We start from the raw sequence: 25,478 nt of genomic DNA on the forward strand, positions 1-25,478 counted from the left end.
GCAGAAGGAACACCCATTCAGAACCTGCCCCACATATGGCCCATACATATACAGCCACCAAACTAGATAAGATGGATGAAGCAAAGAAGTGCAGGCCAACAGGAACCGGATGTAGATCTCTCCTGAGAGACACAGCCAGAATACAGCAAATACATAGGAGAATTTCAGCAGAAATCCACTGAACTGAGAAAGGGACCCCGTTGAAGGAATCAGAGAAAGGACTGGAAGAGCTTGAAGGGGCTCGAGACCCCATATGAACAACAATGCCAAGCAACCAGAGCTTCCAGGGACTAAGCCACTACCCAAAGACTATACATGGACTGACCCTGTGCTCCAACCTCATAGGTAGCAATGAATAGCCTAGTAAGAGCACCAGTGGAAGGGGAAGCACTTAGTCCTGCCAAGACTGAACCCCCAGTGAACGTGATGGTTGGGGGGAGGGTGGTAATGGGAGGAGGATGGGGAGGGGAAGCCCATATAGAAGGGAGGGGGAGGGGTTAGGGAGATGTTGGCCCAGAAACCAGGAAGGGGAATAACTATCGAAATGTAAATAAATACTCAAGTTAATAAAGATAAAAACAACAACATCAACAACAACAACAGCAACAACAAGCACCGTGTAAATCGTTGAAGCGTTATGCCCAGTTCCCCAGGCTCCCAACAGACCACCAAAGACAAGTCCAATGTAAGCACTGAGAATATTTAAGTTCAGACTCAGGTCAGAAACCTCCCTGATGCAAAAGGTTAGGAAAGTGATGCCCGAGTCTATGAACTTAGGGTTTATATAGGGAAAAATTGAAAGCAGCGGCTTTCACACCTTGGCATTATGTGATTGAGTAAATGGGTAAACTAATGTTTACCTTTAAACTGATTTTGGCCTAGTATCTGTTCAGGCCTCAAGGAGAAACTACACATCTAAAAGCAGCATCTTGACCTTGAAATGATTCATGTTTTCTTAAGTCATCCTGTTGTTGTGACCATGTTCCTGTTATTGCAAGCTGGCCACAGATGTTATGTTTGTTTTCAACTGCTGGGAACATTTTCTAGTCTCTTTCCCAGAGCCCAAGGTTGGAGGCCATGCCTCACTAAGGACAGCAGCTCAAATGGAGTTTGGAGGACAATATGGAGTCTGCCCTGCTGCTTTGGCCTTTTCAGTAGTGTAAAGCTGTAATTCCAGCACCTAAGAGGCTAACTCAAACACATTGTGAGTTTGAGGCCATCCTGGGTTACATAGTAACCATGATGTAACAATTGTCTAAGAAAAGAAGAAGAAAGAAAACCAAAAAATCTTCAACCTAACCAAAACAAAAACAAGTCCAGAGTCTGTGACTCAGTGGAAGAATATTTGCTGAGCGTGGCCAGTGTCTTTAGATTTGATATGCCAGTATCATAAAAATATCAGCAATAAGACCACTATGTATGGAATGACATCAGCATTCACAGTAAACGTTATCTATAAAAGAGAAGAGTTTTACAGTGCAAATGTCTTTGAAAGGTATTTGTAAAACCCACAGGTACAATAAGCATAATTTAAAAACAAAAAGTTCAAATAGAAGAAAATCACAAACAAAAATTAGAAGCAGGGGAACTTCAGTCCTCCCCTTTTCCTAGTGGTTTTGTTACGGACACTGGTTTTGCTTGCTCTGAAGGAGTGTTATCTTCTTGGTCTTCAGATATCAATTAAGGACATCTATTGCCACCTATGGCATAATACATTGGCTCTTTCCTTTGAAAGTCAGCTTTCATCATGCAATTTCCTCTTTTTGCTCTGGCAAGAGGAGGGGCAGGAAATCATGAGCTGGCGCACCACTCAGAGCTGATTCAGTTCTATCTTTCATCTTGGAGCCCTAAGGACCAGGACAGGCCAAATTGTTGCCCAATAGAGGACAAATTCCCTCTGCCAGAATCATTTCCTGGTAGAGACACAGGTAACAGATGCTTTTAGTGTTTTTCTGTTAGAGTTTTACATGATGTGACTTGACGGCAGGATTGATAGGGAAACCCTGTTGGTTGTGTTAGATCAGTTTAACTCTGGCAGTGTGTGAAAATTGGAGTTGTGCATTCATTACTTTATTTCTGAGTTTGCTGTGACTTCTGCTGTAAGCTAAGAAATTATGGGTGAGGATCTATGGAGTTTATTACTCTTTAACTGTGTCAAAAGATTATATCGAAGTCATGTAGAAGAAGTCATAATAGGAGGCAGGTAAGACTGGTCAGTGTGTGAAGTTCATGCCACAGAAGTCTGATTGATCACCTGATTTTGATCCCTGGAGCCCACTTGAAGGTGAAGTGAGAGAACTCACTCGGTAATGCTGTCCTCTGCACCCATATGTTTCGTGGCACAGGCAGTACTCCAACAACAACCATAACAGTTTTAAAAAGAATTCTGTAGGGGTTGGGGATTTAGCTCAGTGGTAGAGCGCTTGCCTAGCAAGCACAAGGCCCTGGGTTCGGTCCCCAGCTCCGAAAAAAAGAAAAAAAAAAGAATTCTGTAGTGGGGAAGACTCCTTTTTCTTAAAAAAATCTTGGCTGGCACTAGTGGCACACACTTTAATCCCAGCCTCATGAGGTAGGACAGGGGTATTTCTGTGAGTTTGAGGCCAGCTTGATCTGCAGAACTAGTTCCAGTACGGCTAAGGACTACGCAAAGAAACCCTGTCTTGAAAACAAAAAGAAATAAACGAAAAACAAACAACCAGAAAAAAGAGAGAGAGAGAGAGAGAGAGAGAGAGAGAGAGAGAGAGAGAGAGAGAGAGAGAGAGAGTGAAAATAATTTTCAGAAAACTTCATTAAAAATTTAGGAAAGAACCAATCTAGGTACAGTTTATTTCCCATGTTGCCTGTGAGTTATTACCTCAGTTATTAATGTAAGTGGCAAGACTATTTAATATTATAATTGTTTATATTATCAGAGTAGATCTTTATGGGCATCAGCTAATAATGATGGCATACTGACAAAAATTGTTTTTCTTATAGGCTCCTGGTCTGGCAATATCATATGCTAGAATGTAATATTTTAAATGGTTGTATACGTGGAATAATTTGGGATTAAATTTCAGGCTGTGTCCTGGTATTCCCCTCCTTATTACTCCCACACTCCACCTGTGCAATGACTCTTTTCACTTACCTGATTTCTTTAGGTATTCCATGTTAGGTGGAAAATCTGAAGACTTGGAGCCAGAGCCTCAGCTACCAGAGAAGGTGTGGCATTTGTCTTTCTGGGTCTGGGTTATCCCACTCAAAGCATCTTTTCTGGTTGCATCTATTTTCCAATGTGGATTCTGGAGAAGAATGTGTAGGATGTGGTTAGGTGGAGGGGTTGTATATCTCAGGAGTTTGAGCTTCAACTCAAGAAACATTAATGTACTTGGACCCCAAATTTTAATCATCTTCTATATAAACATTCAAATATTCTTTTCAAGGTGCCGTCTGGGAAACTTGGATAGATAGGCATAAATATCAAGGCTGAAAGAACATTTTATATTCATGTTTAACAAAATGTATGCATAGTTTTAGAGCAAAAATTTTATTTATTAAAAGTGTTTGAATTTTTATCCTTTGAATTGATAGTTTTAAAGGATTTTAATGATTTGTGGTGATAGCAATTTTGCCTAACTTTTTCATGTATACAGAATATTTTGAACAAAGAGGCTGTTTCAAAAGTGTAATGACAGTATTTTTAACGTTCTTTCCATATTTCTTAATGATGATTACTATGACCATTAGAGGTATAAGCAGATTTAACAGAAATGTGCAGAGAGGTCTCACATTTGTGTGTGGAAATCAAGGTCAGTCCATGTCAGGGTGTTTGGATAATTAAGGGAATTAGTCATATCCTACCCCTTCCCAACCTAATGCAGCATCAGATCCAGGCACCTTCCTAAAGATGGACATTTTAATTTTTCTTTAGAAATCTCTCGAGGCCACATTTTAACACAAATCATACCTTGCATACTCCCAAGATGAGTGAGCAGGAGGTCACTTACACCACTGTGAGATTTCATAAGTCTCCAGGGTTGCAGAACCAAGTGAGGCCTGAGGAGACTCAAAGGCCCAGGAAAGCTGGCCACAGAGGTAAGTGTATTTAAGTATCTAAACTCATCTCTTTTCTATGCATTGTAACTTGACTTTTTAAAATAATATCCTACTGGCTTCTAGCAAAAACAGCAATCCTATTTCTAGTTGTTAGCTGGTAACAAAAGAAAGCCAGATGGTCAGAGGAAGAAAAAAATGCTTGAAAATGGAGAAGTGAGAAGAGAAGCACCCTGTCACATTTAAGAATTCATCATGAGGGGTTTTGCTTTGCTTTTGCTTTTGTCTAGCAAAGAAAAGTTCTGAAATCTTTAAAAGTACAGACAAACTAGAGTATGAAGAAACACCAAATGTGCTAGAGAAATAAAATCTGGAAGGAATGAAAAGTGTGCAGTAGAAACAGCAACAACACTCCAGCTGAAGGAGTCTTCATTGTCTTAACTATCCTCAACATCTAATGCAACAAGGTCGCAACAGTCCTCATTCAGAAGAGGAAGTCTCTTTTTGAGAATAAATTACAGAGGAAGAGAGAGGAGATGAGAGAGAATTAGTGGGTATGGGAATGAGTAAACTCCAGAGTTAGTTCCTGAAAATGTCAAAGAATAATTCTGTTTATTCCTGAGAAAGAGGAATTCTCACTTTTCTATTTTCCTTTTCAGCTCACTCCGAACGCAAGGTCAGAGGTAAACTCCAAGTTGAGAACATTAACGTAGTTGATGTGATAATTGGCAGCTTGATTTTCCTGTTGTGAACACCTCAGACACACAAAGATGTTAAGTATTGTGCAGAGAAAAATAGAATTTATGGAAAATTAGTGTTGACTTCTAGACCCCTTTAATGATGCATCTGGATACAAGTGAGGTCCAGAATAGCCACAGTTCCCTAACAGTTCTCAAGAACATTCATATCTCTTTCCTTTCTCTCCATCCTTAGTTATGCTATCTTGTTTGTGCCTCCAGTGCTTTCTGTTGGATGCACTTTTGATCCTGTAGAACTGGGTATGGGTACATGCCTGTCATCTAGCTCCTTCTAGCCCGAGTCAGGAGTCTTTAATACACAACACCATAGGTGAAACAAAATCAACAGCCTATTAAATTTCATACGTGTATAATCTTGTACAGTGGGTACATTTTAGGCAGACATCTACAGTTTTGAAGGCATATTTACATTTAATTGGTATCATAGACCTCCTCAAAAATTTTTAGAGACCAGAATCCCATTGTTCCTAATTAATGGAAAAGTATAATTAATTTTGGGACTTGTTCTTTTCATGGTGATAATTTTGTTTGTTTGTTTGATTGATTGATTTAAGAGTGTTCGGTCACCTGGAAGCCCATTGTGATAGTTCTCGGAATCCTCTGTTCCCTTCTCCTGGTAACTGTGGCAGTATTGTTGACACACAGTGAGTAACTGCTGTAGATAGTCTTTGTCTCTCTGCCTAAGTGATAACTGTAGACATGAATTATGCAGACAAACACTATCTATTTACCTGACTATAGTCAGGGGATAAGCCACATAACTCTGGATTTCATTTTTTCCCCCTGAAACACTACAGTGCCCTGTTCCCTTACAAACGTAATCTGTTAGCTCTGGGGCTGGTAGGAGCTGCTCTGTTCTGTATCATATGTGATCATGTTCTTTCTTTGGGCTTGGTAATAGTCTACCTTCTGACTGCGAAACCTATGTAAACATTCTGTGAGAAACAGCAGTGCAAAAGAAATGATTATTTATTTTCATTTTCCTTAGTGTATCTTGAGGTCATGGTGAAGTAAGTAGGCTAGATCTGTACAGAGACATTAAAGTTTCAGCTGTATTGGATTCCTTCACATCTTTAAAGGAAATCATTCCCAGATTGTGCTAATTCCTATTTATATATCTGGACTCTGTTCCCCATCTGGTCCAAGCTGAATTGTGCCATTTCTTCATGTGTTTTTTATTTCATATTTTCAGTGTTAAGTGTTCACTGAATATTTCACTTAGGTATTTATTTGTAACTTGTCGGAGGGGGAAAAATGAAGTAGTTAGAAGATATGGTACTTTCACCATGATTTAATTTAGCCCTGTTTTACACTTCACACTGAAGTTGCTGATGGAGTGAAATTGATGTTTCTGTATCCATAGCTAGGTAATTAAAGGGTTACTTTCTAAATGTTTAAGTAGTAATAAAAAAAGTAATGATATGTGTTGGTTGTCAATATGCACTTTCTCTCTAATCTTAACTTTCAATATTTATACATTATGAACATTTTTTGGTGTTGATTATCTGCTATTATTTTAGTTTTTCAGTCCAGACAAGAGAAACATGAACAGGAGCAAAAGCTAAATAACCTCCATCAACTGTACCATGTCATGAAAAATGAGAGCTCCTTAATGGAAGAAAGATTAAGAAATAAGTCTCTAGAGTTTGAGACTTGCAAAAATACTCTGGACAATCTCAAGAGAGAACAGAACAGATGCTACAGGGAAAGCAAGATTGATTTAAAATGCTTTAAATACAAAGGTATGGAGGGGATCTTGAACAAAGAATTGCAGCATTCTGTATTGTTTCTTTAATTCAAGACTTGAAGTCTAATTAGCAGCTTATGATGCTGGTGATTTGTGAGTTAATGGTTTGGGATGCTGGTATATGTGAGTTAATGGTTTGGGTTTACTTATTTCATGCAGGGACCTGAAACCCCGGAAATACCTGTTTGGATTAGGAGAATCTTACAATATCTAGAACCCAGTGGCCATTCTGGCTACTACTGTTTTTAGGTGATAGAAAAGCAAGTCAGTACCCTTTAGAATTCATGTTCATGAACAAATCCAAGAATCTAGATTTGCTCTTGATAGAAAATAGAAATTTCTAGTAAGATTGTATTTATGTCAGGATTGATATCCCCACTTCTAAAAGTCTCAGATAGAGTCATCCCCATAGACCCTCTGGGGACTCCCAGAATCCCAAGTCTCTGCCAAGTCCTAGAGATTGAACTCCCCTTCCCACACTGATCTCCCTGTTTTCTCCCTGCTCTCCCTACATATGGTCTCCATCCCCTGTCCGGCTCCATTCCCCTGAGAAAGATTGAAACATCTTCCCTTGGACCCTCTGTTATTTGGCTTCTTTGGGTCTGTTGATTAAAGCATGATTATCCTGTACTTTATGGATAATATCCACTTATAAATGAGCACATAACATGCATGCCCTTTTGGGTCTGGGTTACCTCACTCAGGATGATACTTTCTAGTTCCATCCATTTGCCTGTGAAGTACATAATGTTCATGTTTTTAATGGCTGAGTAGTGCTACATTGTGTAAATGAATCACGTTTTCTTTATCTATTCTTCAGTTGAGGGAGATCTAGGTTGTTTCTAATTTCTGCCCATTACATATAAAGCTGCTATGAACATAGTTGAGCAAGTGTCCCTGTGGGATGGTGGAGCATCTTTTGGGTATATGTCCAGGGGTGGCATAACTGGGTCTTGAGGTAGCCAAAATCTTCTGAGAAACCACCAAATTGATTTCCAGAGTAGTTGTATAAGTTTGCACTCCTACCAGTCATGCAGGAGTGTTCCCCTTGCTCCAAATCTTCACCAGCATGTGCTGTTATTTGGGATTTTTATCTCAGCCATTCAGATGACTGTGAGGGGGTTTTGTATGCATTTCCCTGATGACTAAGAATCTTGAATATTTATTTTCTTAAAGATATAAGATGTTATTTTTTCTATTAAATTATTTTATTTATTTAGATTCCAAAAGTTGCCCCCTTTCCCGGTACCCCATCCCAGAGTTCTTCAACCCATCCCCTCCTGGGATTCTGAGAGGGTGCTTCCCTACCTGCCCACCCACCACCACCTCACCCCCACCAGCATCCCTGGGGGATCAAGTTTCTGCAGGATTCTCTACTGAAGTCTACAAGGTAGTCTCTGCTACACATGTGCCCACAGCCCAGCCCATGTGTGCTCCTTGATTTCTGGTTGAGTTCTCAGAACTCTGAGAGATCCAGGTTAGTTGACACTGTTGTTCTTCTGATGGTTGCAATCCTTTTCAGCTCCTTCAATCCTTCCCCTAACTCTTCCCTATTGGTCCCTGGCCTCAATCCAGTGATTGGCTGTATCTGCATTTGTTCTGATAGAGCCTCTCAGAGGACAGCCTTGCCAGGCTCCTGTCTGCATGCACAATATGGCCTAATAATAGACTCAGGGTTTGGTACCTATCCCTGGGTTGGATCCTGATTTGGTCCGGTTACTGGGGTTACTATATTGAATAAATAGGGAGAGAGTGGACTAGTTCATGATTTTAGTGGGATTGCTCCAAGTTTCTCTCCATTTAGTTGAATATTGGCTACTGGTTTTCTGTTTATTGCTTTTACTATGTTTAGGTATGGGCCTTGAATTCCTGATCTTTTCAGGAATTTTATCATGAAATGGTGTTGAGTTTTTTCAAATGCTTTCTCAGCATTTAATGAAATGATCATGTGATTTTTATCTTTGAGTATGTTTATGTAGTGGATTACATTGATGGATTTCCATATACTGAACCATCCCAATATCCTTGGGATGAAGAATTTTTGATCATGATGGATGATGGTTTTGATGTGTTCTTGGATTCGGTTTGTGAATATTTTATTGAGTATTTTTGTGTTGATATTGATAAGGAAAATTTGTCTGAAATTCTCTTTCTTTGTGTGCCTTAGGTATTAGTGTAATTGTGGCCTTATAGAAGGAATTGGGTAGTGCTCCTTCTGTTTCTATTCTGTGGAATAGTTTGGACAGTATTGGTATGAGGTCTTCTATGAAGGTGCGATAGAACTCTGCACTCAATGCATCTGGTCCTGGTCTCTTTTTTGTTGTGAGATTTTTAATAACTGCTTCCATTTTTTAGGATTTATGGGATTGTTTGGATGGTTTACCTCATCCTGATTTAACTTTGGTACATTGTATTTGTCTAGAAAAATTGTCCATATCCTCCAGATTTTCCAGTTTTGTTGAATATAGGCTTTTGTAGTTGTATCTCATACTTTTTTTGAATTTCCTCAGATTCTGTAGTTATGCCTCCCTTTTCATTTCTGATTTTGCTAATTTGGAAAGACTCTCTGTACCCTCTGGTTAGTCTGGGTAAGAGTGTGTCTATCTTGTTGATTTTTTCAAAGAACCAGCTCCTGATTTTGTTGATTCTTTTTATAGTCTTTTTTTGTTTATATTTGGTTGATTTCAGCCCTGAGTTTGATTATTTCCTGCCTTTTATTCCTCTTGGATGTATTTGCTTCATTTTGTTCTAGAGCTTTTAAGTGTGCTGTCAAGCTCCTAATGTATGCTCTCTCCTGTTTCTCTTTGGAGACACTCAGAGCTACGAGTTTTCCTCATAGTACTGCTTTCATTGTGTCCTATAAGTTTGGTTATGTTGTGCCTTCATTTTCATTAAATTCTAAAAATTGTTTTCTTTCTTTCCTTCTTTCTTTCTTTCTTTCTTTCTTTCTTTCTTTCTTTCTTTCTCTCTTTCTGTCTGTCTGTCTGTCTTCCTTCCTTCCTTCCTCCCTTCCTTCCTTCCTTCCTTCCTTAACTAAATTATCATTCAGTTGACTGTTGTTCTACTTCCATGTATATGGGCTTTCTATCATTACTGTTGTTATTGAAGACCAGCCTTAGTCTGTGGTGATCTGATAGGATGCATGGGAATATTTCAATCTTCTTGTATCTGTTGAAGCCTGTTTTTTGCCCATTAAGTGGTCAATTTTGGAGAAGCTACCATGAAGTAATGAGAAGAAGGTATGTTCTTTTGTTTTAGGATTAAATGTTATATACATATCTGTTAAATCCATTTGGTTCATAACTTCTGTTAGTTTCTCTATGTCTCTGTTTAGTTTCAGTTTCCATGATCTCCATTGATGAGAGTGGGGTGTTGAAATCTCCTACTGTTATTGTGTGAGGTGCAATGTGTGTTTTGAGCCTTAGTAAGGTTTCTTTTATGAATGTAGGTGCTCTTGCATTTGGAGCATAGATTTTTAGGCTGTCTGTAGTCCACCTCATTGATTTCTTTTTATTTATTAGATATTAGTCCACTATCTGATGTAGGATTGGTAAAGATCCTTTGCCTTACAATATTTTGCAACATTTTCCCCTGTGTTTAAGAATTTGAGACTCTTCCCCACTTTCTCTTCTCTTAGTTTCAGTGTGTCTGTTATATGTGGAGGTCCTTGATCCACTTGGACTTCAGCTTTGTACAAGGAGATAAGGATGGATCAATTTGCATTATTCTACATGATGACAGTCAGTTGAATCAGCACCATTTGTTGAAAATGCTATTTTTCTTCAACTGTCTGGTTTTCGCTCATTTGTCAAAGATCAAGTGACCACAGGTGTGTGGGTTCATTTCTGGGTTTTCAATTCTATTCCATTGATCTTCCTGTCTATGTCTGTTCCAATACCATGTGGTTTTTATCATGATTGCTCTGTAATACAGCTTGAGGTCAGGGATGGTGATCTCTAGAAGTTCTTTTATTGTTGAGAAAATTTTTCTGTCATGTTTTTTTATTTGTTCCAAATAAATTTGAAAATTGTTCTTCCTAGCTCTATGAAGAATTGAGTTGGAATTTTTATGGGGGTTGCATTGAATCAGTAGATTTCTTTTGGCAAAATGTCTATTTTTACTATATTAATCCTGCCAATCCATGAGCATGGTAAATCTTTCCATCTTCTGAGATCTACTTTAATTTCTTTCTTCAGAGACTTGAGAGTCTTGTCTACAAATCTTTCACTTTCTTGGTTAGAGTTATACCAAGGTATTTTATATAATTTTGCATCATTTTATATCTGATTTTCCAGTTTTGTTCAGTATAGGCTTTTGTAGTAGGATTTAATGTTTTTTTTAAAAAATTTCCTCATTTTATTGTTATGTCTCCCTTTTCATTCCTTAATTTTGTTAATTTTGCTACTGTGTCTGTGTCCTCTGGTTAGTATGCTTAAGGGTTTATCTATCATGTTGATTTTTTTAAAGAACCAGCTCCTAGTTTTGTTAATACTTTGTATAGTTCTTTTTGTTTCTACTCAGTTGATTTCATCTGTGAGTTTTATTCTTTCCTGCAGTCTACTCCTCCTGGGTATATTTGTTTCTTTTTGTTATAGAACTTTAGGTGTGTTGTGAAGCTGTTGGTTTATGTTCTCTCCAGTTTTTTTTTTTTTTTTTTTTGGAGGCACTCAGAACTATGTGTTTTTCTCTATAGCTTTCATTGTGTTTTTCGAAGTGAGTCTGTGTTTTTCTCTTACCACAGCTTTCATTGTGTCCTGTAAGGCTCGAAGTGAGTCTTAACTACTTGGAACCCTGGCCCCTGAAATGAGATATGAGAAAAGAGTTCAATGCAAACACAAGAGCTTTATTTTCTGGCAGATTGGGGTCGACCTTTAATTAGCCCATCATGGCAAGTGACTAGAAGGCGACCCTGAATGTATATAACAAGCAGTTTTTATACTTTTTAGAGGTACGGGTTACCTCAGCAAGATTACAATTTAAAGTTATTGGCTAAGCATATTGACCTATTGGATAGCAAGCACATGATATGCATTCGAACTCTATCTGGGACCAGAAAGTCAGATGACTATCAGCCAGTACATTCTGTGGTTTTTCAAGAACGTCCCTGCTTCTCCCAAGAACTGTGGGTGGAGAATGGAACTTGACCTATCCTTGACCAGAGGCGAGAAGCTAGTACTTGGTCTAATCTTGACCTGAAGTGGTTGCAGTAAAGCTGGTGAAAGCCCTTAGGGTCCTTCATAGGAACTCCATAACCTACCTACTTTCTATCAGGCCAAGCCTCTTAATAGCTCTTACAATTCAGTAAAAAGTAGGTTCCTTCAGTCCCATAAGTATGGGTATATGTGCCTTCATTTTCATTAAATTCTAAAAAAGTTTTTAATTTCTTTCTTTGTTTCTTTCTTGACCAATTTATTATCATTGAGTAGAGTGTTGTTCAGCATATATATATATATATATATATACATATATATATATATGGACTTTCTGTCATTTTTCTTGTTAGTGAAGATCTGCCTTACTCTGTGGTGGTCTGATAGGAAGCATAGGATTATCTCAATCTTCTTGTATCTGTTGAGGCCTCTTTTGTGACCAAGTATATTATTAGTCTCACAGAAGGTACCACAAGGTTCTGAGAAGAAGGTATATTCTTTTCTTTTAGGGTGAAATATTCTATAGATGTCTGTTAAATCCATTTGGTTCATAACTTCTGTTAGTTTCACTGTGTCTCTTTTTAGTTTCTGTTTCCATGATCTGTCCATTGATGAGAGTGGGGTGTAGAAGTCTCCTACTATTATTGTGTATGGTGTAACATATGCTTTGAGCTTTAGTAAAGTTTCTTTTATAAATGTGGGTGACCTTGTATTTGGAGCATAGATGTTCAGAATTGAGAGTTCATCTTGGTAGATTTTTCTTTTCATGACTATGAAGTGTCCTTTCTTATCTTTTTTCATAACTTTTGGTTGAAAGTTGATTCTATTTGATATTAGAATGGCTACTCCAGCTTGTTTCTTGGGACCATTTGCTTGGAAATATTTTTTCGAGTCCCTTACTCTTACTTAGTGTCAGTATTTGTAACTGAGGTGTGTTTACTGTATGCAGGAAAATATTGAGTCCAATTTATGTATCCATTCTTTTAGTCTATATCATTTTATTGGGGAATTTAGTCCATTGATGTTAAGAGATATTAAGGAATAGTGATTGTTGTTTCCTGTTATTTTTGTTTTTAGAGGAGGAATTATGTTTGTGTGGCTATCTTCTTTTAGGCTGTTGAAAGAAGATTACTTTCTTGCTTTTCCTAATGTTTAGTTTCCCTCCTTATGTTGGAATTTTCCATTTTTATCCTTTGGAGGGTTGGATTCCATTTCAAGATATTTTGTAAATCTGCTTTTGCCACAGAATATCTTTGTTTCTTCATCTATTGTAATTGAGAATTTTGCTGGATATAGTAACCTGGGCTGACATTTCTGTTCTTGTAGGATCTGTATGACATCCGTCCAGGATCTTCTAGCTTTCATAGTCTCTTGTGAGAAGTCTGCTCTAATTCTGATAGGTCTGCCTTTATATATTACTTGAACTTTTCCCCTTACTGCTTTAAATATTCTTTCTTTTTAGTGCATTTGGTGTTTTGACCAGTTTGTGACAGGAGGAATTACTTTTCTGGTCCAATATTTTTGTAGTTCTGTAGGCTTCTTATATGTTTATTGGCATCTCTTTCTTTAGGTTAGGGAAGTTTTCTTCTATAATTTTTGAAGCTGTTTACGGATTTGCTAATTTTCTCTCTCTTCTATAACTATTATCCTTAGGTTTGGTTTTCGTATTGTGTCCTGGATTTCCTGGAATTTTGTGTTAGTATCTTTTTGTATTTTGCATTTTCTTCGATTATTGTGTTAATGTTTTCTATGATATCTTCTGCCCTTGAGATTCTTTCTTCTATCTCTTGTATTCTGCTGTTGATGCATGCATCTATGGCTCCTGATCTTATCTAGGATTTTTATCTCCAGGATTGTCTCTTTTTGTGAGTTCTTTATTGTTTCTATTTCAATTTTTAGATCCTGGATAGTTTTGTTCAATTTCTTTACCTGTTTAGTTGTTTTGTTCCTGTAATTCTTTAAGGGATTAGGGATCTTTTTGCTTGTTTCTTCTCTACTTGTTTATCTGTTTTGTCCTGTATTTCTTTAAGGGAGTCATTTATGACCTTCTTAAAGTCTCTTTCATTGTCATGAGATGTGATTTTAAATCCAAATCTTACTTTTCAGTGTGTTAGGTTACCCATGAATTGGTGTGGGAACTGACTTCTGATGATGCCAAGTAGTCTTAGTTTCTTTTGCTTAGGTTCTTGAGCTTGTCTCTCACTATCTGTTTATCTCTGGTGTTAGTTGGTCTTGCTGGCTCCGATTGGAGCTTTTCCCTTCTATGGGCCTGTGAACCTGTGATCCTAGGAGTGTGCACCCTCCTGGGAAACCAGTTCTCTCTGGGTGGATTTTGGGTATGAAGAGCTGTGGACTGCCCTAGCTCTAGGCACAGCTAGAGACATCTAGAGATCTGAGTTTCCTGTGCCCTTTGTGTTTCTGTTGGTTTCTGTTTTGGACATTTATTGGTGTGAAAGTGGTAATCTTACTTGTGGGCTTAGGAGGGAGAGTACTCTTTGGTGACTTTCTCTCTTCAGGCCAGATTTTGGTACAGAATGCTGTGGGACAAACTTAGCTCTGGGCACAGGTGAAGACTGCAAGGATCCTGTGCTGATTGTGTTCTTATGCTATCCTTTAGGTGCCTGGTTTTTCCTGGTATTAGTTGGATGGTTTTGATGGCAGCAGGATTTCTTGGGAAGGTGGGGGAAGCCATGGAACAAATAGTGAAAGTCAGGGTGCCTGACTCTGCTAGTTGTATTTCAGGTAGACGCTACTCTGCAGGCTGTGTCCTGGATGGACCTTACTCTGCAGGCTGTGTCCCAGTTGGACCCAACTGGCATGGTGGGCATGTCTGCCTAGGATGAGATTGTTGGAGCAGGGTTCCAAGCTTTTTAGTCTTGGGGTCCCTGAAAATTTCCACAGTAAGCAGGGCATCAATGGTCCTCCAGAATGAAGAGCAAGCCCAGAGATAGACACTGGGACTCAGGCAACCATGGGCAATTCACCTCTATATGGTGCCCTAGGCAGACTGCTTGATTGTATTTTGATGTGATTTTGGGAATTGGGGGCAATTTACCATGGAACAAACAGGCAATGAACTGAGCATTTCAACCATTAAAGGACAAGGTAAACTCTCTTCTCAGTTCAACAAGTGGTGAATATTTTACAAAATTCTGAGTCTGATGAAGGACAATTTAGCAAGGATTATCTTCCTTTTTCTGATTCAAGTGATGGTTACATTGATTAAGCATTGAGAAAGTGAAATTGGTGATTCTGAAAACGAAAGACAGAGTTGGAAGAAGGGTGTATGCCCATTCCCCTCAATCAATTAAGTGAGAGGGGAGATGCTGGTGTGATCGATAAGGGTTGGACTAGGAACTTTGTGATACCAAGAGTGGATCTAATCTTCAATGAGGATGATAAAGTACCAATGTGCATCCCAGATCATATCACTGAGAAAAGCATGAGCATAGATTTTTTTTCTCAGAAAGCCAGGAATGGAGGGTAATTATGTTCCAGGGCCCAGGTCTGGTAGTGTAGCCCAATAAATATCAGGCCAGCCTGAGTTTCATTGTGTTACCTCCTTATAGAAAAGCAAAAGTTGGTCATAAGGTTCACTGCTAGAGCATGGCCATTCCCAGAACCACACCAAACAAAATAATCGTACTGAAATGCTATATAAACTACACACATTGTAATATGCTCAGTTTGCCATCTTTGGGCATGTGGGGATATATACTCTTGAAGGCCTCACCTCTGTCAGAATAACATCACCTTCAGAAAGATCTTTAAGGGCAGGAGTGTTTAACAGAGACCACAGCACAACTCCAAGTAGCATTAATTCAGATCCAGCATTCCACCTTTCATGTACTGCCTCTGAGCAACAAGTGCTCATTCCATGCTTTCCAGCCCCTGGTTTTTCACAAGCCTCTGATTCTTAGGATTAGACTGGGTTAAAAACCTCATCTGAATAGAATCATGAAGGACTTGTGACTGACATGCTTCATCCATGATTCTCTGAGGGACTTTCTTACATATTTGTGAGAAAGAGAGGAGGCTACAAAGATTCTGCCGTCTCCTTAGAAGCTAGTTTCCTGGTAATAGACACTGCATCCTGACATTAAGTGAGCAGCAGGCAGGAGTTGCCTGGGAGACACTACTGCATAGTTGGTTACATTTTGTCAGGATCTCTTTGAGGGGAGTATAAGACATGGTTTCATTCCATAGCTCTGGCTGACTTGAAACTCATTGTATGGCCCAGGCTGTCCATGATTCACTACTCAGCTTAGGATGACCTCATACTGGTAGTGACCCTTCGCCTCACTCTGTGGGGTGCTGGCATTATAGCAAGAAAATGTCATGCCTGACAGGCTTTACTTTGCTTTAAAGGCTAAATAGTATTCCTTTGAGTGTATGTGCTACATTTTCTCTACTTTTTTTACTGTGATAAAAAATGCTGCATATAGCATGGGTGTGTAGGGGTCTCTGGGCATTCTACAACCTCAATTTCTGAGAGCTATGAGATTTTTCTTACTTGTAGATGTTTAATAATAAACACTGATGTCAGAATACAAGAAAATAGGACATTTAACCTTTCACCCTTTCTGTTGTAGGCAAACAAGTAGAAGGACACTGGTTCTGCTGTGGCATGAAATGCTATTATTTCATCACTGACAATGTACAGTGGAATGGATGTAAACAGATCTGCCAGGCTTGCAGCTTATCTCTTCTGAAGATAGATGATGAGGATGAAATGGTACTATAGACCCTTACATACTTCTTTATACTTAGATCTCTCTCTAAACCTTAGATGATGAGATATGAGCCCAGGCAAGGGTTTTAAAAAAAGAGTCCTTCATGGGTTCTATGTGATGTTTCTGTAATGTGAGAAAAAAATTGTTCAGTAATTGTTTCCTAATCGACTCTTTCCTGCTTTCCATTTAAAGTCAGGATTCAGCATCAGTTATGAAGAGATTTGTTTCTAAAGAGACAGTTGGATGTTTAAAGTCTCCTTTCTTCTTCAGAAATCTGCAACAGAGTGCCTCAGAGAAGCATGTCTTTCTCTGATGAAGTTTAAGCATTTGACTCAGCACAACCTGTGACCAATAGTTACGCATCTTCATAAAGTGCCAACTAACATGCCAGAAGCAGATGCTTAGGGCTTGCTCTTTGGAAATTAAGAATGTGACTGCTTGAGATGAGTAATTGGATGACGACAGGGAGAGTAATGAACCACTGAGTCTATCCCCAAATTAGAAATGATGTGAGAACCATGCAAGTAAATAGTCATATCAGTAAACTCATGGTGATTTCACTGAACAGGTCTATAACATTTATTTTATAATATTTTCTGTATCATTAAATGTCTATCTTTAGAAGCTAGTATTTAACGAAAAAAACAAAGTGGTTAGGAAACTGACATTTTCTGTTAATATTTATTACTAAGGAAATATCTACAAATATGGAGATTATATTACTATGCAAAAATGCATGTAGTATCAGTTTGAAATGTCATTTAGAATATGGTAGATGATTTATATATCAGTTTAATACATATTTAAACAATTACATGATTAATACTACAGCATTGTTATATATTTAAATAATTTAATGTTGTTTTTTACAGTCCAGTCGTTATTGCCTCCTGGTTCACCCTCTGACTGTTCCTGTTCCCATACCTCCTCCGCCATCTCTACCCCACACCTCCATCCCACCAGACCTCCCCACTCCATGGGGCCTCTAGTCTCTCAAGGATTGGTGCATTTCTCTCACTGGGGCCAGACCAGGCATTATTATAACTTTTAATGTTAACTAATGATATAAAGTTTTATTAGATATAGTATACATAGTTACATTTAAACCTGTACTATGATATATATTCTGAAATTTAATGTGTCATTATGCTACATGGATGTCACATGTAAGACATACTAAATACTTCCAGATGTCTTCCCATCTCCTCCTCAAGTTCTGTCACTTCTTGATCTGAAATACGAAAGCCTTCTTCTCTGCAGAATGGAATTCAATACTCAGCTTTTTGCACAGGAATTTTCATCTTAGTAGATTTACTTTGAATACAGGACGTCACTTATGATGAACACTTCTCACATGTCTCTGTAGTCTTCTGGAAAAATCACATGAATAATTTTGTAAAGTGTCAGGATTATTTTTTTTCTGGTAGTCACTTTTTATTGGATTTTTTTAAAAATTACATTTCAAATGTTATCCCCTTTCCCAGTTTCCCATCCATAAACCTCCTATCTCATCTCCCTCTCCCTTCTTCTATGAGGGTGTTCCCCTACCCAACCACCCACTCCTTCCCACTTCCATGCCCTGACATTCCCCTACAATGGGGGGTCCAGCCAGAAATGTAATGAGCCAGTGTGTAGTGTATATTTGGGTTTGTAAAGCAGAAAGATTGTGAGATCAAGGCTAACCTTAGCTACATGTCGAGATTTTGTCTAAGAAACACAGTCACAAATTATTTAATGAACCATGTATCACTACACATGAAGCTACCATGTTAAATAGCTTATGAAACTGACATTGTTTTTAGCAGAAATGAGCTGCCCATGTGAAATGACTTTAGATATTTTTCTCCTGCAGGACAGGACATCAGAGAATTAATGGAACTATCTAGGAAGTTTCCTGGTTGTTCTCTTACCAAACTGATGGAAATTTTATCACACGATATGTTGTTTGCTTTACAGAACTTCCTTAAGTCCCAACTTCAAGGAAAGAGATACTGGATTGGATTGACATATAATAAGAGCCTAAAGAATTGGCAATGGATTGGTGACCCACATAAACTGTGAGTTTCCAGAACCCTTCACACTCTAATGCTGGTACAGGAGTTGAGAGAATTGTGTGCAAAGGCTTTCCTCGCATTTCACATAGAGTTCCTCATTTCTAATAAAGCTCACTGGTAAGAACAACATGGAGAAAGTTTGAACAAGTGCTAGACAAGGAAGAGGAACAGTCTAGAAGCTGCCTGCCAGTGATGCAGTACTGAACACAGGCCAGGATTCTGTGTTTTCAGATGCACAAGGCACAAGCAAGCAAAGGCTTAAGAGGACGTGAAGTGACTAGATCATCTTGACAGATTCAATGGGTAGGAGCATCTTTACATTCACCATGTTTGTTTCTATAGTTACTTATATGCTTTTTTTATTTATAAATATAAGAAGATATTTATAAATATACACATACACAGATTTATAAATATAAGAAGATATTTATAAATACATACACACATATTATGTTTTTCATTCAAGGTATTATACTGTAAAACATCTAAGATTTATGTTCATTTCTGATATGGTAGAAAAGTGTTCATGGATTTTCTTAATAATATTTTTTTCTAGTAATCTCTTTAAAAGGCATGTTACTAGTAGTGATTCATGATTTTAATACTTGTCCTTGGGAGACATCCAGAGAGGCAGAGGTAGGTGGATCTTTGAGTTCAAGGCCAGCCTGGTCTGCTGAATGAAATCCAAGACAACCAGGGCTTCAGAGAGAGAGAGAGAGAGAGAGAGAGAGAGAGAGAGAGAGAGAGAGAGAGAGAGAGAGAGAGAGAAAGAGAGAGACTCTGTCTTGAAAAACTACCACCATCAACAAAACGTAATATAAAATAAAGAAAAGGAAAGAAATATCATACATGCATAGAATGAAATTTGATCATATTCATTCTCTTTGAGCTTATCGAGATTCACCTTCATGTGCCTTAATGTGTTCCCTGCTAACCCAGTTTTTCTTAATTAACTGTAAATAGGTGCATAGTTATAGGCCTTCCACTGGAGCAAGGAAACCCACCAGTCACCACACCCTCCATAAAGAATTGAATCTTCCTTTTCTAGAAGCTGTCACCTAACAATAGTAATTCATTAAGGGCAGAGGGCCCTCCACATCTATACAGAATTTGGGAGTCAGGTCTCATGTGGGTAACTACATGTGCTCCCATTTTGTGAGTTGTGGGATAGCCTTGTCATGTCCAGAAGGCAGGAAGAATTTCACAAGGCTTTCCCTTTCTCTGATTTTTACATTTTTCTACTTCTTCTTCTTTGTTGTTCCCTGATTCTTATTGATTGTGTTTAGAGAACAGGGTTTGTGACATTGTCTGCTTTTGGGCTGAGTGGATATTCTCTTCTCATCAGCACTTTGACTAGTTCTACAGCTCTGTACTGCCCACTGCATAAAGACTCTTCTTTGACCAAGGCTGAGAGCAGCCAATGTCTAGGGTATGAACACAAGTGTGAAGAATGCAGTCTAATCCCTGATGTAGAGCTTATGACCTCCCCAGTCATAGACTGGATTTCTCGTACAATACCAAACATGGCATTCCTCATGTGGTAAAGGCCTCAACTCCAATAGGAAAGTACCAAGTTATCTTGTAACAATATTAAAATTGAACACTCCTTGCCTAGCAGATCAGTATGGTTGCATGCAGGGACCAGTGCTGGGGTCTATTCATATCTTTTTTTTCCTGCAGCCTGCTAAAGACCTTCTGACCTTATGAAAACCATTACAGGGGAAATGATTTCCATCTCATTGGTTTATAATGGATTTCTCTATGTCCTGACATCCAAGTGTGTGGTGTCTTCAGCAGTCGGTTGTTACCATGTAATTGTGTTGGTAATAAGGTTGTAAAGGCAATGTCAATACCTGGTGATATTCTGGAGGTCTCTATGGTCTGGCCAATAATTCCTCTGAATTTATCCCCTGCCTTACACTTTGCTTTTCATTTAATAAATCATACTTTCTGTGGTTCTAACTACTTTTCAAAGTTGTATTTTTGTTACTATTTTTTCATAGAATATGTTTTGATCAGGTTTTCTAGCCCTTAGGTTCTCAAAGACTGTCCCTACCTCTCTATTCACCTAACTTCATGTTCTTTGAACTCTCTCTCTCTGTCTCTTTGTTTCTCTGTCTCTCTGTCTCGTTGTTTCTCTGTGTCTCTCTGTGTCTCTCTGTGTCTCTCCCTGTCTCTGTCTCTCTGTCTCTGTCTCTCTCTCTTTCTCTCTCTCCCCTTGCACAATTAAAATCATAAAATTGAAAATCAAATCAATTAAACAAACAAAAACCAATAAGAGAAAAATTCTGGAAACAAATAACTCCAAACACCCAAACACACACTAAAGAATGTTTTATGTTGGTCAACTCTGTGCTTAATATGTAATAGGTTTTAATAAGGTCTTTTCATACATCCTTAGTTTTGGATAATCTACTCTTTTTTCCTTTTGTATTCTTCCTCCAGGACTCATTCGGCATTTGATTCTTAATACTCAGATACTTCCTTCTACTTTCAGATCACAAATTGATCATTCCTCTGTTATTGATGTTTGTAGAATACTAAATATTGAAGTATCTCCCTAGGAATTCTGTGTTTATCATTAAATGATGTTGCTATCTGGTTATAAATTTGACTTCATAGAATTTAAAACTCATTTATTGTTTTTTGTTGTTTTGAATTTGGGATTCATGCCAGACAGGCAGCACTCCTGACCCTTATGTCTCCAGGGGCTGGGATGACAGGCTGGTGTGCCTGTGCTCTGTACTGTTCTTTTTCTCTTCAAAGATATCAACCAAACTTATTTATAATTGTTATGTGGTGGTGTTAGTATCTGAAGTTCTATTGGTTTCTGATGGCTTTTGTTCATGATGTCAGTTTCTTTGTGGCATTCTTTGAATTTCTTCTGACACAGATGAAGAAACTATTTTAGCCATGGTATGAACAGTGGTACCTTTCTCAGGATCTTTCATTCAGTTCCTGGGACCATGGCATGTCTCTTCACTTCTATTTAAATGTGGCCCTTCAAGTATGGACAATTAAGTTCCAAATAAGAAGGAAAAATAACATCCCTGCTTTCCTCAAGCTAGTTTTCACAGAGAAGGCCAGAGGAGATATGGCCTTATAAGTTGTATTAGTATGATGAAACCATTCAGATTAATAGTATTACAATTATTTTGGTTTTCTAAAAGAAGGATCATTTCACCCAGGCTAGCTCTACTCTCCCTGCATCTGTACCCAAGCTTTAGGATTTCTGCTGTTTTCTAATGTCACAGAGTTAACAAATTTGTTTGTAGACTGAAAGTGAATCTGGCAGGTGGTAGCATTTGATATGAGGTGCCAGGGGCTGAGATAATGCCTGCATCCAGGTTAAGAGATATTTGTGGATCTTGGCTATGCTTTAGAACTGTTCCTTGCTAATGTTGTGCTTTCTAGGTCCAGGACCATGTCTTTAGTAAGGATGTTCAATGGTCAGAAGGTTTTTGTAACTACCACAAGCATTTTCTTATGGCATATATGTTGGGGTCCTCTGCTTTTTTCCTTTGACATTTCATCCCTGTGGAATTCTGTGGATTTCTTTCCCTGGTTCATCTTCTCTGGCAGAGATTTTCAATCTGTTAGTCTGATTCAATCTCCCTGCATTGCCCAGCAAACATATTCTCATCCTCCTGCCTCTGCCTCCCATATGATGAGACTACAATTGTACACCAGTGCATCTATCTGCACACATTATTTAGTATTTGAATGATCATTTTTTATCGATTGATTTATTCATCTTGTCCTGTCGTTTAGGATAATGACTTTATGCCATGTTCTGCTTATACTTTTGGAGTCTCAGCTCTACTGCAGTCTCAGTCTGTATAAGACCAAGCTGTACATCTGCTACATATGTGCTTGGAGAGCATGAGTCTAGGTCCAATCCATTTATAATTTTTAGTTTGTATTTCAGTCTCTGGGATCCCCCAAGGGTCCAGGTTAATTGACTCTGTTAGGCTTTCTATGGGGTCCTTACCTCTTCAGGCTCCCTCAATTTTTCTCCCAACTCTTCCACAAGAAGTCCCAAACTCAATAAAATGTTTGGCGGTCTCTGCATCTGTTTCAGTCAGCTGCTGGGTGGAGACTGTCAGAGAACAGTTTTTCAAAGCACCTGTTGGCAATCATAGCAGAGTATCCTTAATAGTGCCAGAGATTAGTTCTTGCCTATGGGATGGGTCTCAAGTTAGACCAGTCTTGTTTGGCCATTTCCTCAGTGTCTGCTTCATCTTACTCCCTTCACTATTTGCAGGAAGGACAGAGTTTGGGTTGAAGGTTTTGTGGGTGGTTTGAAGTCCTTATCGCTTCCCTGGGAGTCCTGCCTGTCTACACGAGGTAGCCATTTCATGGTACATATCTTCATTTTAAATTATTTTCACAATAAGGAATTTTTAGTATCAATGTACCACCCTGCAGAGATTACAGGATGTTGAGTACAGGGAAGTCAGTTAATCAGATTATTTCAGTCAAGATTCATTATCTATGAGAGGGGATCAGGGAGGAAATAAACTAAAATAACAGTATCACCCTCTCCTCTGTGATTTTACTCCCTCTACACCTTTCTTTTTAAATACAGGCACAGAAGATCTTTTCTTTGTGCCTCATGTTTATTTCTTCTTTTTATTTGTCATTATTGCAAAGATATCATAGGCAAACATACTCTAAAATCATCTCTTAGTGATACTGAAACTGTGTATTACTTAAGGATTAAAAATCAACAATTTAGAATAAATAAGAACTTGAGTTGTGGTCAAATTTCTATATTTATTACATTTATTTGTTTTTGTGTGAAGGTGTGCATATGTGTGGGCACATGTCACAGCACGAGTGTATTAGAGGGAAGTTGAAGGAGTCACTTCTAATGTTCTACTCTTTAATATTTGGACTCTGATCTCAGATTGTTAGACTTGTTGTGAAAGGTTTGTACCCATTGAGCCATGTCACTGAACCAAGACTATTTTTAAGAGTTTAGAGCAAATGAAAAACTTTTAGTGATACACTTACTAATTTCATATTCTCCACATTTTAGTCAATAAACTTTAATTTAAAAATAAGTGTCTAAACAGTATAAGCTTCAAGTGAACATTTCTGTCCAATATTTTTGTTTGTTTGTTTTACAGTGATTTGGCTGGAGTGAATTTAGCACATGACAGAGGAAATTGTCCATTTCTAACTTCATTTCAAATAGATGATGATGACTGTGCTAAAAAACATGGCTGTATATGTGAAAAGAGATTGAATATTCCCTATTTTAGTGACCTGTGTCAACCAAAGGTAAATACGGAATATGCTCATCTTTGTTTGTTTGCTGTGAAGATTTGTGACTACTTAACAGCAGAATCATTTATTCACAGAAAGCAGCTTGCTCTGCAGAGTGATGAAGGGGAAAGTAATGAAATGTATCTGACTTAACATAACAGAAGCCATCGTCCTTTCTGGTAAATAGAGAAGATTGTTTCTGGAGAATATATACCCTTTGCTCTAAGCCTTGAAGTATCACTCTCTGTTTCCCGAATTATGCACAGAACCAAATACAGAACTCTTATAATCACACACATTCTTCATCATCACTAGGATAATCCATTTCAATATCCTGTTGCTCTTTCACACTTAAGAAATAGGATGCAGTTATTTGTTGGTTGATAACTTTTTATGTTTATGGAGGTAGAAGAATTAACCTGAAAATATTTTTATTTGCTGTAAAATATAATTTTAGACTTGATGAATAGTTCCCAGAGTAGTTCAATGAACCCATACAACCTATCATAGTTCATGTGTTCTCATTCTCATTCTCTCTCTCTCTCTCTCTCTCTCTCTCTCTCTCTCTCTCTGTCATCAAACTGATGCATTTGGTAATAAACAGAAACCCCATATTTGCAGTAATATTTATTTAGGCCACCTGAATGCAATGGTTCAGACTTATAATTTTATAGGTACATTAGTTTGAAGACAGTCTTGTCTACATAGTATGTTTGTGGCCATTGTGGGCCTTAGTGTGGTATTCTGTGTCATGAAATCTGATTATGAGGATGATGATGATAATAATAATAACATTAAACTGTCCATAAATATTTTCTAAAAGCAAGCAATTTCTTTTATAGCATCATATTGAATAGTAAAACTCAAGGAATGTGGTATTTTTGTAATAATATGATCTAATTTATAATCCATATTCCTATTTGTCAGCTTTCTGATGTCATGTTAATATTTACTCATGTTTAAGATTATGCCATGCATTCACCTGTGATGTTCTTTAGTTCTGAAAATGTTATTGACTTTTGACATTTTTCTGATATTAAAAAATTAAAATCATGCTGGGGGAGCATGTATATAACAAAATATACTCATTGTAAGTCACAAGTAAAACAAGTTTTAACAAATATGTATACCTCTTATAGAGCCACTGAGCTCAAGAAGGTCACAATGTCATCTTAACACATGCTGGAGTCATCTGAGAATAGAGGACATCCATTGATAAAATGCCCCCATAACTTTTGGCTGTAGACAAGCCTACAGGGCATTTTCTAAATTAGTTGTTGATGGGTGTTACATCATGGGTGTTACTACCCCTGAGATGGTAATGCTAGATTATGTAAGAAAGCAGGCACCAAGCCACTTGGAGCTTTGAGAAAGATGCAGCCATCTATAGCCTTTGCATCAGCTCCTACTTGCACATTCATGCAAGGCTTTAGTTTTTGTTCTGTCTCCCTTCAGTGGTAGTCTGCAATGTGGAACTATAAGCAAAAAGGATCCCTTTCCTCCTCAAGATTTTTCTTGTTTTGGTAGTGGTGTTTCATCACAGCAGTAGAAACACAAACTGTAAGAACATCAAACCCTAACAGAGTTTTGTATCTCATTTTGTATTCATTTCTGCCCAGTGCCTTGAACTTTGGCCCTAGGCAAGCAGGTATATATATGCTCTCTTATACTGTAAATTACTATTGTCTTGTTCATAGTGTTAAGTAGTATGCAGAGTTGTATTTTCTGTTGTC

General features: G+C 38.0%; 1 protein-coding gene across 1 annotated transcript; it reads left to right on the plus strand.

Annotated features, from left to right (window-relative positions):
- Positions 1–1,832: 1,832 nt before the first annotated feature.
- LOC116903184 (killer cell lectin-like receptor 2) lies at positions 1,833–24,797 on the plus strand. Its single transcript, XM_032905556.1, has 9 exons — positions 1,833–1,928; positions 3,911–4,074; positions 4,692–4,715; positions 5,345–5,434; positions 6,311–6,532; positions 16,280–16,422; positions 18,377–18,477; positions 23,607–23,760; positions 23,841–24,797. The coding sequence occupies exons 2-9, from the start codon at positions 3,963–3,965 to the stop codon at positions 23,862–23,864; spliced, it is 870 nt and encodes a 289-aa protein (XP_032761447.1). The 5' UTR covers positions 1,833–1,928; positions 3,911–3,962; the 3' UTR covers positions 23,865–24,797.
- Positions 24,798–25,478: the final 681 nt, after the last annotated feature.

Source organism: Rattus rattus, chromosome 6, assembly GCF_011064425.1.
Source record: "Rattus rattus isolate New Zealand chromosome 6, Rrattus_CSIRO_v1, whole genome shotgun sequence".
Taxonomy (NCBI): Eukaryota; Metazoa; Chordata; class Mammalia; order Rodentia; family Muridae; genus Rattus; species Rattus rattus.

Coding starts and splice junctions, on each gene's coding strand:
- LOC116903184 (XM_032905556.1), top strand. CDS start 3,963: ATGAGTGAGCAGGAGGTCACTTACACCACTGTGAGATTTCATAAGTCT. Junction 4,716..5,344: donor CTCCGAACGCAAGGTCAGAG/GTAAACTCCAAG, acceptor GATTGATTTAAG/AGTGTTCGGTCACCTGGAAG. Junction 18,478..23,606: donor ATTGGTGACCCACATAAACT/GTGAGTTTCCAG, acceptor TTTGTTTTACAG/TGATTTGGCTGGAGTGAATT.